Genomic DNA, 19,282 nt, shown 5'->3' with positions numbered 1-19,282 from the left:
CTTACCTATTGAGATTTAGTCTTCCCAGCCTGGTGCAGGTCTACAAATTTTTGTTTCTGGTGTCTTTGACAGCTCTTTGGTCTGGCCATAGTGGAGTTTGGAGTGTGTGACTGTTTGAGGTTGTGGACAGGTGTCTTAATACTGATAACAAGTTCAAACAGGTGCCATTAATACAGGTAACGAGTGGAGGACAGAGGAGCCTCTTAAAGAAGAAGTTACAGGTCTGTGAGAGCCAGAAATCTTGCTTGTTTGTAGGTGACAAATACTTATTTTCCACCATAATTTGCAAATAAAATTCATAAAAATCCTACAATGTGATTTGTGGATTTTTTTTTTCTCATTTTGTCTGTCATGGTTTGAAGGTACCTATGATGAAAATTACATGGCCTCTCTCATCTTTTTAAGTGGTAGAACTGCACAATTGGTGGCTGACTAAATACTCTTTTTGCCCCACTGTATGTGGTTTGCATAAATGACAGTGAAATTCTTTGAGGGGCCGTTTGTGTGGTATCCGCTGGGAAGTCCCGGAAGGGATGTATTTTATAGGCCACCCCTTACTAGCTTTCCCATAAACGACTTACAGTGCTGCAAACTCCTTTGGTTTTTTCATCTACCTATCATGAAGAAAAGTATTAGTTGAATAGGTATAGACGACAGCAATAGAAAGTCAAGTCATCATCAATACCCACAATAATACCAGGCCCACCCTATCGTGACCAGAATTAAATAATTTGTTACCTGGTGTGGCGCGAGTGTACTGAGAACACCGAACTTGGAGGAACTTATACAGAGTCAAGAACAGGATGATTAATCTCCGGAGAGCATGTTAGCCGTAGACAGCAGAGAGTTATCGATTGTATAACAATACGTCCCTGTGTCTCTCTGAAAAGCAACTCTCACCTTGAGCTCATCAATTTTATTATCCAGAGATTGGACATTAGTGAGTAAAATACTCGGGAGCGGTGGGTGGTGTGCACGCTTCCTAAGTCGGACCAGAAGAACGTCTCGAGTACCTCTTCTCCGCCGGCGTTGTTTTGGGTCAGCCTCTGGAATAAGTTCAATTGTTCTGGGGAGAGCAAACAAAGGATCCACTCCAGGGAAGTCGTAATCCTAGTCGTAATGCTGGAAGTTCTGGTGGGTTATCTTCCTGGCTGTATGTAATGACACAAAACAATTCCTGAGCCAATAACGTAAAAAATAGTACATAAACAAACAAAATACTGCAGAGTTGCAGGGTGTTGGCCTGAAGTAGGACTAAATACATTAATAGTGGGATGGGTTTTTTWAAATATATTTTTTTGTGAGTTTACTGTTAGATCGTAGGGTATTTGTTTATTTGTCATGTAGTTCTTTCAAGCAAAGTATAAGGGATTTATACTCCAGTCTAGTAGGTGGCGGTATTACAACATTTATTGGAACCGCTATTAAACCTCATCGAAGAAGAATAAAACGAGGCCTCATCCAATCAGGCTAGACCTCAGAAGTGCCGGGGTAAAATTTATGTCCGACTGGAAAACAAATGAGATAAGCGCAAAAGAGTGAAAACAACTGTCATAACTACTATTTGTGGAACAAGGGAAAGGCTAATTTGCTATCTAGGATTCATGTAAGTTACCCAGCTAATACGCGTTACAACTAGTTATGAACCTGCCGTTGCATGCCACTAGCTTAGCTATAGTTAGCTTGCTAAAGTGCTAGCTTGCTTTGTACCTGTAAACGAACTGATTCTTAAATGTGTAATTCGTATTAGTGTTGTTAGCTTTGGGACATAATATCGGGAGTCTAATACACAGACTCCCGATGTTGTTGTGGGCAGTCATATCAAAATCAGTTATTCTAGGCTTTCCACGCTAGTTAGCCTAGTTGCTCATCGTGCCAAGGGGGCATGCGCGCGCTGGTTTCGATTCAGCTGTCATTGCGTGGCTGCATGCGTCTTGATCAAATCAAATCAAATCAAATTTTATTAGTCACATACACATGGTTAGCAGATGTTAATGCGAGTGTAGCGAAATGCTTGTGCTTCTAGTTCCGACAATGCAGTAATAACCAATGCAGGTAGTTCGCAGAAAAGTCACAACTAGGTGAAAACCTATGTAGTAGCAACGTCAAGTTATTTACGCCGACATTGTGGACAACAGAGCAAAAGGCTCCAAACAGACAAATGACATTTCACATGATATGGCAGAATAATAAACACTGACCAGTCCACCTCGACAACACATTTAACATGTTATTTACAAAATGTACGTTTCGAAAGATACACACGACGCTCAACCGAACAATCAGGTTACATTTTGCTGTAATACACAATTAATTGGTATTTACAGCATGAAACTAATGACTGCAAAATCGTGTAAATGTTACTTACAAGCCAGAATGTTTAATAAAATTACATTTGAACTTACTCTACCGGTTGTCCGTGGTGTTGGTACTTCAGATGGTCGAAATTTGAGACAAAATGTCCACAGGAAAGTATTGTTTAACCGACTTTTTCAAGCACTGGTACTGCAGTATAAATTTCTGGCACGTGCAAAATCATCATCTTCTATGATATTGGCGATCCCCACAATTTAATGTGCATCCCGCAACCTACTATGCGGGATGGAAACACGAGTCCCCCAAAAACTGAACTACCAAAAAATAAATCCAACAACTTTTCTGTTAAAAATAAATAAAACAGATCTGAATCCTACACAGACTCCAGGGGAACCTGGGAGGGCGGGTTTTCCGCCGCCAGTATCTCTTGCAAGTCTTCCGATGTAAAATCCTTGAGTCCCCAAAACATTTCTGCTGCAGCCACAATAATGTGTCGTTTGTTCGACTTCTTTGAGACTTGTGCTGTATAGTTTGACTGGAAATGAACGCAACAAAATACACTTAAAAAAAAAAAATATATATATTTGTATGATTCCACAACAAAACAACACAGCTAGAGTAAGTACTACGACAAAAGGTAAATCAACACCCCCCCAAAAAATACATTAAAATGGCAAAATACAAATAATGAGTTAAATTGGAATAGTAATAATGCTAATGACTAAATAAGACAAATTACAAGAGATACCAACATATGCACAAAGCAATACAAACAGTACATTACAGAGAGACAATAGCTACATTGATCTTCAAGCTCACATCCACCAACCTCAATGGAAGTGTTTCCATATAGTCCAGGAAGGGTTGCAAAGTGGTTGAATTTATTTCTTAAAGCATAGGTAATCTTCTCCATAGAAATACACCTACTCATTTCAGAGAGCCATCTTGTAATTGGGAGAGGAGAATCCGATTTTCATGTCAATGCAGCACATTTTCTTGCAAGGGTGATTTTCTGTAAATTTGATTTTGAAGTTATTCCTCAAAATTACATTTGTGAAGTTACCCAGAATGCATATTTCAGGGTCAAGTGGGAAAGGGACCTCCATAATAAAGGCCAGGGTGTCACAAACATCATGCCAGAAGACTTGTAATTTAGTACACTGCCAAGTATAATGCAAAAAAAGTGCCTTCTATTTTTCCACATCTAAAACACATTTCTGATATTTCAGGGTTATATCTATGTAACCTCTGAGGTGTCAGAGTTGGTAGAGGAAGTTGAAATGTATAAGTCTAGATTTGATGGTCGCTCACACACTATCTTGGCATAAGTCCGACCATAGACCCTCATCAATTGTAGTATTCAAATTGGATTCCCATCGCTCTCTCGACCTATGTACATCTAGTTTTGGGCATTGTTGCAATAGCAATGAGTACACTCTGGATATAAATATATATGTGTCATTGTTATCATGGAGTAGTTGTTCTATTCTTGATAGGTTTGGTAAAGTCATCTGAGAAAGTTTCTTAACTGTAAATAACAAAATAAATTTATTGGATAACTGGTATTTCTTTTAGTTGCTCAAATCACATAAGTACCCCATTTATATAACAATGTTCTAAATCCGTTATTCCCATCTCATGCTACTGTTGAAACATGTTGCTATCCAAGATCATTAGCAGGAGTCTGTTTTGCCACCGGGGTGTTTTGGGTGACAAGTCTTGTTTCAAACCGAATAACTTATGAATTTCATACCACGATCTTACTAAATTGATGGTACAGGGARTGTCAATATTTGTTGATATAGTCTTGGGGTTCCACTTGTACATAATATTACCCCCAACTAGAGGTCAACCGATTAAGCGGCATGGCCGTTAAATTAGGGCCGATTCAAGTTTTCATAACAATCGGTAATCTTCCTTTTTGGACGGCGATTATGGCCGATTACATTGCAATCCACGAGGAGACTGTGTGGCAGGCTGTCCACCTGTTACGCGAGTGCAGCATCAAAATGACCTTGTGGCTGCAAGGAGCCAAGGTAAGTTGCTAGCTAGCATTAAACTTATCTTCTAAAAAAACAATCAATCTTCACAATCACTAGTGAACTACACATGGTTGATGATATTACTAGGTTAACTAGCTTGTTCTGCGTTGCATATATGACTTAAATGTAATGTAAATGTAATCAATGTGGTGCCTGTTAATTTATCATCGAATCATAGCCTACTTTAACTTGATGATTTAACAAAAGCGCATTTGCGAAAAAAGCACAATCGTTGCAATAATGTACCAAACCATAAACATTAATTCCTTTCTTAAAATCAATACACAATTATGTATTTTTAAACATGCACATGTAGTTAAAAGAAATTCATGTTAGGCAATATTAACTGGTGCAAGCAGAGTCAGGGTATGTGCAGCAGTTTGGGCCACCTGGTTCGTTGCGAGCTGTTGAAAGGCCATTTATTCCTAACAAAGGCCGTAATTAATTTTCCAGAATTTTACATAACTATGACATTACATTGAAGGTTGTGCAATGTTACAGTAATATTTAGACTTAGTGTTGCCACCCGTTCGATAAAATATGGAACGGTTCCGTATTTCACTGAAAGAATAAACGTTTTGTTTTCGAAATGATAGTTTCCGGATTTGACCATATTAATGACCTAAGGCTCGTATTTCTGTGTGATTATTATATTATAATTAAGTATATGATTTGATAGAGCAGTCTGACTGAGCGGTGGTAGGCAGCAGCAGGCTCGTAAGTGTTCATTCAAACAGCAGCTCTTAGCAATGCTGGGATGCACAGCGCTGTTTATGACTTCAAGCCTATCAACTCCCGAAATTAGTCTGGCAATACTAAGGTGCCTWTAAGAACATCCAATAGTCAAAGGTATATGAAATACAAATGGTATAGAGAGAAATAGTCCTATAATTCCTATAATAACTACAACCTAAAACTTCTTACCTGGGAATATTGAAGACTCATGTTAAAAGGAACCACCAGCTTTCATATGTTCTCATGTTCTGAGCAAGGCACTTAAACTTGAGCTCTTTTACATGGCACACATTGCACTTTTACTTTCTTCTCCAACACTGTGTTTTTGCATTATTTAAACCAAATTGAACATGTTTCATTATTTATTTGAGACTAAATGTTTTTTATGTATTATATTAAGTTTAAAAAAGCTGATACCGATAAAATAAAAAATTGAATATATATATWTWTTTTTTTATCGGTATCAGCTTTTTTTGGTCCTCCTTATGAAAAATCATAATCGGTCGACCTCTACTCCCAACCTCTACATTTAAGAGCAAACATTTCCATCTAAGTCGAAGAAGGGGCTGGTTCAGTTTCAAATAGTCATGAAATGAATCTAATTTGCGCTGCCCAGTAATACATCTTGAAATTTGGTAGGCGGAGACCTCCTAGACTATAATCCCACGTTAATTTGTCCAGGCTCATCCTTGGGGTTTTGCTGTTCCATACAAATTGTCTTATGGTCTTGTTAAGGGAGTTAAAGAAACTATTGGGTAGGGATATGGGTAAAGACTGAAATAGGTACATCATTTTAGGCAGAACATTAGTCTTAATACAGCTAATTCTCCCAAATAATGTGAGAGTCAGATCTATCCATCTATTCAAGTCATCCACCACCTTCTGAACCAAGACAGAGTAGTTAAGTTTGTACAAATTTCTTAATCAGCTTCTTGATATGCTACACCTGTCAGGTGGATGGATTAAATTGGCAAAGGAGATTGCGCAACAACTCTAAATGCAATCGTGCGTTAAACAGTTTTGTAAAATAGCCATTTTTATTTCTCAACTGGTAATTGAACTGCACATCCCATTCAACTTTCAAGTGCATAGGCAACAAGCTATCAGTGTGTCACCCACCACTATACATTGCGAGCTGGAGGCATTATGTATTTTGAAACCTGAATGTTTTCTTTCATATTATGAGCCATCTTACCTTGCTTCAAAGTAGCCTTTAGGCAAAATCCTACCATGGAAACTTGGAGGCAATTCTTCAAAGGCGGTACATGAGTTTCAAGTTTGGGGAGACATACAATTTATCCTACCATTCTGCGTGCCAGTTGATTTTCATATGCATATTTTTGTGGAACAGTTTCATATTGTTTTTGTTTCTCAATCATTTTCACATGGTTAATTATAAAAATCCTTTTTCATATTATGAAAATCTAAAAGTTAAAGTCAACTAATATGAGATCACCAGCCTCTGCCATATGGAAACATTGATACACTGATCCATTGGCGGCTAAAGAAATAAGCTCAAGGAACTCATAGCGTATAGGCCAATGCAGCAGTAGGCCTATAACTTCCATTGTTCTGTCACACCGTGGATTGTTTATTATAGAGGTGGATTGTTGGAAAGTTTTTCAAATAGTTGTGAGAAACTTTAGTTTTAATATATTGTCATTCACAATAGATGTTAAAAATTAACACTTTCCTGCATTTCTGCACAGCAGGCCAAGGTACTTCTATGCTTGCTCAGGCGCGTGCACTCCCTCAACATTATCAGAACTCGCTCGACATCAGGACAGAGAAAKAATGAATGTGCAAGAATTGGCGGGAGACAGCTGAGCGATTCTGGAGAGAGACTCACCTATTTTGCCACACCTCCCCTTGTCTCAACATTTTACTCAAGACACATCTTCACACATGTTAGAGGCTTTTCACTGACAGTCGCAACTCAATCAGCTAGGCCTATTGCCACGCACCCTGCCCAAATTGCGGGCTTCCCAAATAAGCATAGGCCTACGAGCTTGTGATTTGAAACAATCCACATACATTTTTTATAGAAGTTAATGATCCTCGATTTCTCTGTGGCTAAGTCATGCTTTCTGGTGAAGTATTTTGAAATATTTTATTTATTTCCGTATAGACAGGAGTAACTTATATAATGTTGACATTCATTTCCATTTACTTCCSTATTGGACCCACCATTATGCCCTTTCTCTCCTGTTCTATTGGTGCTCATATCAACTTTCTTTCATTGTCCAGAACCCAAAGGCACAATCCTGGTTGTTGCATCTTTAGAATCCCCCTCTTTCTAACAGATTTTCATCTCTGTCACGTATGAAACCGCTATCAGGTGTGCAGGTTTAGAATGGTGTTTTCCTGCGAATTGCATTTTGGTAAATGTTTGAAAATGACCTGTTATTGGCTGCTTCATTACATGAGTTGCAGATTTATTACCATAGTCAAAATGTGATTCATGTCATTCTGAGCACCATGGATGGACGCCCTAATGGGTTATGCACACAATGCATATGCTTACATTTCTCAAGGGGCCAGTAAATTAAAATCTTCCTGGTCACGTTGTCCAGGGCCACATTTTCCCAATGGAAACCCTGGTACAGGCGCTCTAAAAAGTTGGATTAACAATAATTTCCTGTGGATATTTTGTCTCAAATTCAAAGCAGCTGAAGGACAAACCGCACAGACAAGCGGTAGAGTAAGTTCAAGTGTAATTTAATTAAAAATTCTGTGTTGTAAGGAACATTTACATGATTTTGCAGGCATTAGTTTCAGGCTGTTTTAGCTCTCAAACTCTAGGCGGCATTCTGCCGCCTTCCTACAGTTTTCAMCCATTAGCTTAGCCCACGACGACCTCATGTGAACTACAATCCCGACGCTGTGTTTTAACGTTTATAAAACGTCAATAATCATCGCTTGCGATACAGCTTTCGAAACATTTAAAAAAAATATATATATATATATTTTTTTTAAATTAACCAGGTCAGCCAGTTGRGAGCAAGTTCTCATTTACAACTGCGACCTGGCCAAGATAAAAGCAAAGCAGTGCGACACAAACAACACAGAGTTACACATGGGATAAACAAACGTACAATCAATAACACAATAGAAAAATCTATATGCAGTGTTTGCAAATGTAGTAACATTAGGGAGGTAAGGCAATAAATAGGCCACAGTGGCGAAATAATTTGAATTTAGCATGAACACTGGAGTGATAGATGTGCAGAAGATGAATGTGCAAGTAGAGATACTGGGGTGCAAAGGAGCAAAAAAACAATATGGGGATGAGGTAGTTGGGTGGACTATTTACAGATGGGCTGTGTACAGGTGCAATGATCGGTAAGCTGCTCTGACAGCTGATGCTTAAAGTTAGTGAGGGAGATATAGAACTCAAGCTTCAGTGATTTTTGCAATTCGTTCCAGTCATTGGCAGCAAAGAACTGGAAGGAACGGCAGCCAAAGGGGGAATAGGCTTTGGGGGTGACCAGTGAAATATACCGCTGGAGCGCGTGCTACGGGTGGGTGCTGCTATGGTGACCAGTGAGCTGAGATAAGGCGGGGCTTTATCTAGCAAAGACTTATAGATGACCTGGAGCCAGTGGGTTTGGTGACGAATATGAAGCGAGGGCCAGCCAACGAGAGCATACAGGTCGCAGTGGTGGGTAGTATATGGGGCTTTGGTGACAAAACGGATGGCACTGTGATAGACTACATCCAATTTGCTGAGTAGAGTGTTGGAGGCTATTTTATAAATGACATCACCTAAGTCAAGGATCGATAGGATGGTCAGTTTTACGAGGGTATGTTTGGCAGCATGAGTGAAGGATGCTTTGTTGCGTATGGCCCTTTTATCAATGAGAGAAAGAATCCTTCAAATAAAAAAAATACACTTACTGTAGCAGTTTTGCACCAATCCATACCGCTATTGAGCATCCATCTGACGAAACTACACTTCCTGAGTTCCGCTTACACAGAGGTGTTTGGAGCATACAAGATGGCTAATTATCACCTCTTGTAACATGGAGATATGTCCGTGTGGGAACACTAACCTATCAAGGGGTATATCAATTTAACTTTTATTTTTTATAATTTCTCGTTATATGACAGATAAGGTCCTTATGCTTCCAAAACTGTACCACAAGTGACGTGTGTTAATGTTCAGATTTGAGCGTAGGGGCTCTTAACAAAACTCCCCCGTACAGAACACGTCTTCGTCCACGATCTTTTGTGTAATGTAATGGAACTAAGAGTCATGATCAAGGGCTCAGGCTTTATATACCAATGAATTGTGTATCTAAATTTGCTGCAACCACCATCCAATCGACAATAACAATACATGCACTGACATTACGTACTGTGCATTCGGAAAGTATTCTTTCCACATTTTGTTACGTTACAGCCTTATTCTCAAATTGATGGGGGAAAAAAATATTTAATCAATCTACACACACTACCTCATAACGACAAAGCAAAAACCGGTTTTAAAAAATGTTTGCAAATGTATATAAAAAAAWAAAAAAWWTCTATTTACATAACCTTTACTCAGTACTTTGTCGAAGCACCTTTGGCAGCAAGTACAGCCTCGAGTCTTCTTGGGTATGATGCTACAGGTTTAGCATACCTGTATTTGGGGAGTGTCTCCCATTCTTCTCTGCAGATCCTCTCAAGCTCTCAGGTTGGATGGGGAGCATTGCTGTGCAGCTATTTTCAGGTGTCTCCAGAGATTTTAGATTGGGTTCAAGTCCGGGCTCTGGCTGGGGCACTCAAGGACATTCGGAGACTTGTCCCGAAGCCACTCCCGTGTTGTCTTGGCTGTGTGCTTAGGGTCATTGTCCTGTTGGAAGGTGAACCTTCGCCCCAGTCTGAGGTCCTGAGCGCTCTGGAGCAGATTTTCATCTCTGTACTTTGCTCTATTCATCTTTCCCTCGATCCTGACTCCCAGTCCCTAGCGCTGAAAAACATCCCCACAGCATGATGCTGCCACCAATATGCTTCATCGTAGTGATTGTGTTAGGTTTCCTCCAGACATGATGCTTGGCATTCAGGCCAAAGAGTTCAATCATGGTTTCATCAGACCAGAGAATCTTGTTTCTCATGGTCTGTGAGTCCTTTAGGTACCTTTTGGCAAACTACAAGCAGGCTGTCATGTGCTTTTWACTGAGGAGTGGCTTCCGTCTAGCCACTTTACCATAAAGGCTTGATTGGTGAAGTACTGAAGAGATGGTTGTCCTTCTGAAAGGTTCTCCCACCTCCTCAGAGGAAATCTGGAGCTCTGTCAGAGTGACCATTGGGTTCTTGGTCACCTCCCTGACCAAGGCCCTTCTCCCCCAATTGCTCAGTTTGGCCGGGGGGGGCAAGCTTTAGAAAGAGTCTTGGTGGTTCCAAACTTATTCCATTTAAGAATGATGGAAGCCACTGTTTTTGGGGACCTTCAATGCTGCAGGAAATGTTTTGTTACCCTTCCCCAGATCTGTGCCTCGACACAGTCCTGTCTCGGAGCTCTACGGACAATTCCTTTGACCTCATGGCTTGGTTTTTGCTCTGACATGCACTTTCAACTGTGGGACCTTATATAGACAGGTGTGTGCCTTTCCAAATCATGTCCAATCAATTGAATTTACCACAGGTGGACTCCAAGTTGTAGAAACATCTCAAGGATGAACACTGTAAAACCAATGCACCTGAGCTCAATTTTTAGTCTCATAGCAAAGGTGCTGAATAGTTATGTGAATAATGTATTTCTGTTTTTTATTTTGAAAACATATGCAAAAATGTCTAAAAACCTGTTTTCACTTTGTCATCATGGGGAATTGTGTGTAGATTTTTTAGGAACATTTTTTATTTAGTCCATTTTAGAATAAGGCTGTAACGTAACATAATGTGGAAAAAGTCTAGGAGTCTGAATACTTTCCGACTGCACTGTAACACACTATCATGTGACTCAATCTGATACAGCCATAAAGACTGCATGTAATTTAATCCAGAGTAGTCATTGGTTTTTAACCCAGCCATTCTGTCCCTTAACTTCTAGTGGTTGCCATGGAAGCGGAGGGCTTTGGAGAGCTCCTGCAGCAGGCGGAGCAGCTTGCAGCGGAGACTGAGGCTGTGTCTGAGCTTCCCCATGTTGAGAGGAACCTTCAGGAGATCCAGCAGGCTGGAGAGCGGCTACGTTCCCGCACCTTAACCCGAACGTCGCAAGACGCTGCTGATGTTAAAGCGTATGTTCTCTCTTGTGTATCAGTCAGTCACAGATATACATTTTATTTTAGAGATGACCCACACATTGATATCACATGTGAAGTGTAGGCCAGTTCCCTTTTCTAGTAATATCTCATTATTTCCCCTGTAATGAATGAGGCTGATGGTAGTAAGATGTTGAAGTCATCTGCACAAAAGCTCATCATTATGATTGGTTATTTTTCAGATGACAATACATCTGACTGCGTTTGGACTACTTGAAATTACGTGATCTTGTCACTATTGCGTGTGAAATAGAGGACAGATATGTTTCATCAGTATTTGTACTCTTGGACACCCAGTTTATTGGAGTTGTTCTGTTATGGGAGATGTCTTTAAGAATGTATTTATGATGGCAGGTTAATGCTGCTCCCCACATTTCACTGGCATATGAAACGCAGTGTAGCTCTTATGTTCTGCATTGCAGTGAACTTACTTCATGCTCCTCATGCCCTCTAGAGCAGTGGTTTCCAAACTTTTTATAGTCCTGTACCCCTTTAAACATTCAACCTCCAGCTGCGTACCCCCTCTAGCACCAGAGTCAGCTCACTCTCAAATTTTGTTTTTTTGCCATCATTGTAAGCCTGTCACTCACACACACACTATACGATACATTTATTAAACATAAGAATGAGTTTGAGTATTTGTCACAACCTGGCTCGTGGTAAGTGACAAAGAGCTCTTCTAGGACCAGGGCACAAGTAATAATAATCAATAATTTAGCTATTTTATTTAGCCATCTTACATATAAAAACGTATTTGTTCATCAAAAATTGTTAATAACTCACCACAGGTTAATGAGATGGGTGTGCTTGAAAGGATGCACATAACTCTGCAATGTTGGGTTTTATTGGAGAGAGTCTCTGTCTTAAATCCTTTTCCACACACAGTCTGTGCCTGTATTTAGTTTTCATGCTAGTGAGGGCCGAGAATCCACTCTCACATAGGTARGTGGTTGCAAAGGGCATCAGTGTCTTAACAGCGCAATTTGCCAAGGCAGGATACTCTGAGAGCAGCCCTATCCAGAAATCTGACAATGGCTTCTGATTTAAATACAATTTTCACAGAACCGCTTGTTGCAATTTCGATGAGTGTCTCTAGTTCAGGTATCGGTAAGTGGACTGGAGGCAAGGCATGAAAGGGATAACGAATCCAGTTGTTTGTGTCATCCGTTTTGGGAAAGTACCTGCGTAATTGCTCACCCAACTCACTCATGTGCTTCCCTATATCACATTTGACATTGTCCGTAAGCTTGAGTTCATTTGCACACAAAAAAATCATACAATGATGGAAAGACCTGTGTGTTGTCTTTGTTAATGCAGACAGAGAGGAGCTCCAACTTCTTAATCATAGCCTCAATTTTGTCCCGCACACTGAATATAGTTGTGGAGTCCCTGTAATCCTAGATTCAGATAATTCAGGCGAGGAAAAAACATCACCCAGATATGCCAGTCGTGTGAGAAACTCGTCATCATGCAAGCGGTTAGACAAGTTAAAATTAAAGAACACTTTAAGCTCGTCTCTCAATTTAAAAAACCTGTCAATACTTTGCCCCTTGATAACCATCGCACTTCTGTATGTTGTAAAAGTGTTACATGGTCTCTGCCCATATCATTGCATAGTGCAGAAAATACATGAGAGTTCCAGGGCCTTGCTTTAACAAAGTTAACCATTTTCACTGTAGTGTCCAAAACGTCTTTCAAGCTGTCAGGCATTCCTTTGGCAGCAAGAGCCTCTTGGTGGATGCTGCAGTGTACCCATGTGGTGTTGGGAGCAACTGCTTGCACGCACGTTACCACTCCACTATGTCTCCCTGTCATGGCTTTTGCACCATCAGTACAGATACAAACATGAGTAGCAGCTATGTTTGGCTACACACGGACCGTTAGTGGAATTCCCTCGAGAGAGTAACGGTCAATGTGATTGGATGTTAATTATTTGACTAGGCTACCTGTATTTGACTTAGTGTTGTTATTTTGCTGAACATCTAGATGGTTTAATTTTATTTTTGGCAGTGAAACGAGGCTACTCAGGCAAAGAAAAAACCTCACCCACATCTATAGCCCCGTTGGAAAATATAAATGAACTGTTTGAAAATGTGAAGAAAAAGAAAAAGAAAAAATGAATTACTAAAAATAAAATGTGAAAAAAATCCCATTTTTATTTGGCGTACCCCAGTTTGGGAATACCTGCTCTAGAGGATACTATACTAAACAAACACAATCTACTCTTCCTCTGTTCCCTGTAGCTCTATCCTCCTGGGTTCCAGAGGCCTGGACATATTCCACATCTCCCAGCGTCTGGAGAGCCTGAGTGCTGCCACGACCTTTGAACCTCTGGAGCCAGTGAAAGACACTGACATCCAGGTATTCATTTCAGACTGTCTCTACGAGTGTGGGGCTGCTTTTACATCCACACCTGTTCTCTGGTATGTCACAAGCTTCTCTTCTGCGTTTTTCAGAGGCAAAGGCAGCCGGGCAAGTGATGGTAATGAATGTTTTTGAGTTGGTAATGATGCTTTAGTCAAACGGGCAGTTTCATATCTGGTTCTGTTAATGTCACAGCTGAGGTTAACTGTGTAATGATTTTTGTATGCTAATAGGAAACAAGCTGACGGATTCTGTTGGAGGATCATTGCAGTTTCTTATTGTTGGAAGTATTAGAAATGTTGTGTGTCTAGGAAAAGATGTCTGATGTGGATAGTGTCCAAATCTTTACTCATCATTCTGTATATCAAACCCACTGCCTGAAGTGCTGAGAGTTTGCAATTCAAACGCATGCACAAAGTTAACCCAACGTCCTTTGATTGGATTTGAACTGTCTTTGGTAGATGTCTATGTGATTTACATTTGGGGGTATTGAACTGTCTTTGGTACAGTTGAAGTCGAAAGTTTACATACACCTTAGCCAAATACATTTAAACTCAGTTTTTCACAATTCCTGACATTTAATCCTAGTAACAATTCCCTGTCTTAGGTCAGGTATGTATCCCCACTTCATTTGAAGAATGTGAAATGTCAGAATAATAGTAGAGAGAATGATTTATTTCAGCTTTTATTTCTTTCATCACATTCCCAGTGGGTCAGAAGTTTACATACGCTCAATTAGTATTTGGTAGCATTGCCTTTAAACTGTAACTTGGGTCACACGTTTCGGGTAGCCTTCCACAAGCTTCCCACAATAAATTGGGTGAATTTTGGCCCATTCCTCCTGACAGAGCTAGTGTAACTGAGTCAGGTTTATAGGCCTCCTTGCTCGCACACGCTTTTTCAGGTTTGCCCACATATTTTCTATATGATTGAGGTCAGGGCTTTGTGATGGCCACTCCAATAACCTTGACTTTGTTGTCCTTTGTGACGTAGAAGTCCGTCACTTGGCGCGGGCAGCATTTGGTTCTTTAACGCACGCAACACATTCATCACTCCTCTCCTGGTCCCGTTATAAGATAAGTTAACAATGTGGGTCGACACACAAATTAACTTCTGTCTTAGTACATACATTTCACACTTGTCAATGTTCATATTTAAGATATACAATATTATATTACTTATCAATGTGTGGATGAGCGCGTTGTTTGTTCTGTTCCTCTGTCTCTCCATTCTCGGTAGCTTCCGGTATGCTGGAAAAGACCCGAGCTAAGGAATTGGGCTGAGCTTTATAGTGCCTGTCCCAAATGGCTCATTAATGTAAATGGGTATTGAAAGAGACTGTCAGTAGTGATGTAATGTTGTAAATGTTATGTTGTGATATTGTTTAAAAAACGTGTTGCAATGTATATCCTTTAGTATGTGTAGTTAATGGAAAATGTAGGTTTGACTAGATAATTAAGTAGTAATTAGTGTAATTGTTCTGAGGGGAGGGGCTAGCCCTACAAAAGGAGCCTCAATTTCAGTTCATGAGAGAGGCATTTTGGATCGAAGCTGTGGATGGCAGGCAGTTGTTTTAAGCTGTCCCATAAGGTAGACGTTTGATGGCAGTACTGTTTGTTCTTGTTCCAGAATCACTTTGTAAATAAACACCTTTGCACAGAAGAACTTTTGCGGCTCCGCCATCTTTTTATTTTGATAAGAGGTTAGGTTTTCCAGTTTAGCCTTCTGGCATTACTCTACGTGACATATGGTGGCAGGTCCAGGAATCTAGCCAGCAGCCTTTTGGTGATCTTTTGGTCAGGAACCTAGCCAGCCTATGGGCCAAGAGCCTGTGAGCCATGAACCTGTTGGAGAGCAGTCTGTGGGGCCAAGAACCTGTTAGTGAGCAGCCTGTGGGCCAGGATCCGGTTGGAAAGACTGTTGGACAGGAACCTAGCAAGTTTTTTGGCGGGCTTTTGGATCTAGAAACTAGCGAGCTTGTTATAAAGCCTGTGGGCCGGGAACCTAGCGTAGAGCCTGTGGGCCGGGAACCTAGCGAGCATGTTTGTGGGCCGGGATCCGGTTGGAGAGACTGTTGACAGGAACCTATGCAGCCTGTTGGCGGGCTTTGGGCTATGAAGCTGTTGGAGAGCAGCCTGTGGGCCAGGAACCTAGCGAGGTTTGGGCCAAGTATCTAGCGACCCGTTGGAGGCAGCCTGTGGGACCAGGACTTTCGTGGAGAGCCTGTCGGTCAAGCGCCTGGAGAGCCTGTGGGCCGGGAAACTAGCGAGCAGCCTGTGGGTTGGGAACCTAGTGAGCTGTGGGATGGGCAGCATTGTTTTAAGCTGTCCCATAAGGTAGACGTTTGATGGCAGTACTGTTGTTCTTGTTCCGGAATCACTTTGTAAATAAACACCTTTGCCACAGAAGAACTTTTGCGGCTCCGCCATCTTTTATTTTGATAGAGGTTAGGTTTTCCAGTTTAGCCTCTGGCATACTCTACGTGACATATGGTGGCAGCGGTGGATGGCGCACCGCGAATCAGTGAATTCCAACAAGAGAGGTAAAGGAATGCGTAGAGGATTGCGTTCTAGCAGCAGCATCAACTGTCAAGAAAGGTACCTGAAGTTGAACCGGGGTGGATACCATGGAATCGTCTTTGGCTGAAGAAGAGGTCAAGTATGAAAAACTAAGAGCCCGACCAAGGGGCCAAACACAACCAGAACCGGGTGAGCTACCGGGTTGAACCAGCAGATACAGCCATAAAAGACCAGCTGACTGAAGGAGCAGTTGGGGGACCAGAACCACACCCAACCATGGTAGCCCTTTTCCAGCAACTTTTCACCTGCCTTGAGAGGAGGGGACGAAGAACTCAAGCAGGAGTCCGGGGCATACGCCAATCTATCCTCACAGCTCCTCACCAAGTTGGAACTCGTCAGTGAGAGCCCAATATTGGGTCTGCCAACACCAGGACGACAAAGGCTCGACGCAGCAGGGACTTCAACTCCACAGCAGGCTCCCCAAGCAGTATGAGGCCAGCACCAGGAGACCAGTCCGCAGTGTTAACGTCCATCTTCCAGCATTCCTGAGGAAGGAGCCAAAGATGCCCTCATACCAGCAGGGTGGAGGACATTGAAAACTACCTGCTGAGGTTTGAGCGATGGCTAAGACGTGGCAGTGGCCGGAGGTAGAGTGGGCCTGCGGCTTGTCCCATTGCTCACGGGCAGGCTTAGAGGTTACACAGCAATGGATGAGGGGCTGTCCAACGTCTACAAGGCTTGAAGGAAGCGCTGCTGGTGAAGTTCGACATATCACCGGAGACCTACCGTCAACGCTTCAGAGCTGCATCGACGCCATCGGTGAGTCGCTGACAGAGACGTACCACCGCCTCAAGGGTCTTTACCGACGAGGGTTCGACCGGAGGAGAAGACACAAGACGAAATCGGTGAGGTCATCATCCTCGAGCAACTCTACAAGTTCTACCACACGACATTCGAACCTGGGTCCGAAGAGCACGAGCCCAAGGACGGGCTTATGGCGGCAAGTTTGCACTGCAGTACCTTAATGCACGTAAAGGGGACCCACCACGACCTGCAGCACCCGCTCCAAGGAGTCTCAGAGACACAAGGGACATCAGGGATGCCAGAGATGGTGGAGGTAACTCTGGGGGTTATGTGTCTGGGAGGAGGGAGGTAAGGGATCATGCAGTTCGCTCTGATGGGAGGGTCTGACGCTGTTTTTACTGCCGGCAGCAGGGGCACAAAGCTTTCAATGTGTCCGCTACGTAAATCCAAGCTCTCAGGTTACTGTTATGTTCCAGAGAGGGGGATGGTGTTCAGAATAGACAGACTCGGAAGGTTCAGGCTTGGTACCTGAAAAGTGAATGGTAAAAGTCTTACTGCAATGATTGACACCGGCAGTTCCCTGTCGTTGATCAGAAAAGTAATGTACCTGGTAATGACATTGATTATGGTCATCAGACACTGATCCAATGTGTCCATGGTGACCAGTCACAGCAGCCCACAGCTGAGCTCACAGTTGAGATTCAGGGTCAGAAATACCTCCTCAAAGTTGGGGTAATGGAGAAGCTACCTTTGAGATGATTTTGGGGGAGGATGTGCTGTACTCTCTGATCTGTTGGGAGTGTGGGGGGTCAGCTAATATGAGCAGTCAGTTTGCCAGTCTGATGTTCAGGTGTCATGTTCAGTTGTCCACTCGTGCCAGGCCAAAGCTGGTTACACAACCTCTGCCTGACTTGTGTGTAGTCTGTGCGAGGGGAACCAAAGGGCCAGAAAGTCAACGCCGCCAGCGGCGTCTTGAGAAGTATGTGGGAACCCCTGTACCTGTTGCTGATGTGTCTGGGTTAGAGGTGCAATGGGATGTTCCACAAAAATTTGCTACACTGCAGAAGTCTGACGCAACCTTAAAATGTTTGTTTGACAAGGCCTTAGCTGGGGACAGTCAATCTTCATGTGGGGGGATTTACACGGTAGACAACCACATACTCTACCTTGGGTCAGAGGCAGATAGCAGGAAGTTGGTGGMYCCATCTACCTGTAGACCACTTGTTCTCAACCTTGCACATACAGTTCCATGGGCAGGTCATCTAGGGCAACATAAGACCTATCTTAGGCTAGGCTCCCGTTTCTTTTGGCCCTCCATGTATACTGATGTACAAACATACTGCAAATCATGCCCCACGTGCCAGAAAACCAGTGCTGTCCGTAGGTCTGACCGGGCTCCTCTATGTTCACTGCCAGTTATCTSTACCCCATTCAAGAGAATTGCAATGGACATTGTTGGACCCTTGGAGAATAGTAGCGCAGGTTACAAGTATATATTGGTGATCTGTGACTATGCCACCCGGTTCCCAGAAGCCTTCCCACTCCGTTCCATAACCACTCCAAAAATAATCAGTGCTCTTGTTCAGCTCTTCTCTCGTGTAGGAATCCCAGATGAAATCCTGACGGACCAAGGGACAAACTTCACCTCGCGACTGATGGTTCAACTCCACCYACAGCTGGGCATTAAAGGCTTGAGGACRACTCCCTACCATCCCCAAACGGATGGGCTRGTAGAGAGATTCAATCAAACGCTCAAGAACATGCTGAGGAAGTTTGTGGCTGACACTGGTAAAGACTGGGATAAGTGGTTACCCTTTCTGCTTTTTGCTTACAGGGAGGCGCCTCAGGCATTGACAGGTTTCTCGCCATTCGAACTCCTCTATGATTGGCCTGTGCAGGGACCACTGGACCTGCTGAAGAAGTGCTGGGAAGGTCCCCCAGTAGCTACCTCAGGACAGGGGATTGTCCAGTATGTCCTCCAGATGCGAGACAGGTTGGAGCGGTACCGAGAGGAAGTTAGGGCAAACCTTCAGCAAGCCCAGAAGGCCCAGAAGAGAGGTTATGACCAGCACGCTCCCCGCAGAGAGTTTGAGCCAGGACAGAAAGTCCTGCTCCTCCTTCCCTCGTCTACCAGCAAGCTCCTTGCGCAATGGCACGGACCYTACCTAATCGGGAGGAAGATGYGCCCGGTGACCTACGAGGTGCTGCACCCCGACAAGGGTAAGAAGAAGCAAACCTATCGTGAACCTTCTCAAGG

At 42.5% G+C, this 19,282-nt stretch overlaps 1 protein-coding gene across 2 annotated transcripts in view; it reads left to right on the top strand.

Annotated features, from left to right (window-relative positions):
- The first annotated feature begins 1,439 nt into the window (after positions 1-1,439).
- LOC111952990 (nuclear pore complex protein Nup93) overlaps positions 1,440-19,282 on the top strand; it is a 43,713-nt gene continuing 25,870 nt past the window's right edge. The window contains exons 1-3 of one of the 2 annotated variants that reach the window (XM_023972038.2): positions 1,440-1,606; positions 11,128-11,314; positions 13,582-13,699. In XM_023972038.2, coding sequence (XP_023827806.1) covers positions 11,136-11,314; positions 13,582-13,699 — 297 coding nt within the window. In that variant the 5' untranslated portion in view covers positions 1,440-1,606; positions 11,128-11,135. Of the gene's footprint in view, positions 1,607-3,882; positions 4,353-11,127; positions 11,315-13,581; positions 13,700-19,282 lie in introns of those variants that run through there. The other variant, XM_070435191.1, reaches the window with a different exon arrangement.

Source organism: Salvelinus sp. IW2-2015, linkage group LG26 (genome assembly GCF_002910315.2).
Source record: "Salvelinus sp. IW2-2015 linkage group LG26, ASM291031v2, whole genome shotgun sequence".
NCBI lineage: Eukaryota > Metazoa > Chordata > Actinopteri > Salmoniformes > Salmonidae > Salvelinus > Salvelinus sp. IW2-2015.
This window is presented reverse-complemented; position numbering and strand designations above follow the sequence as displayed.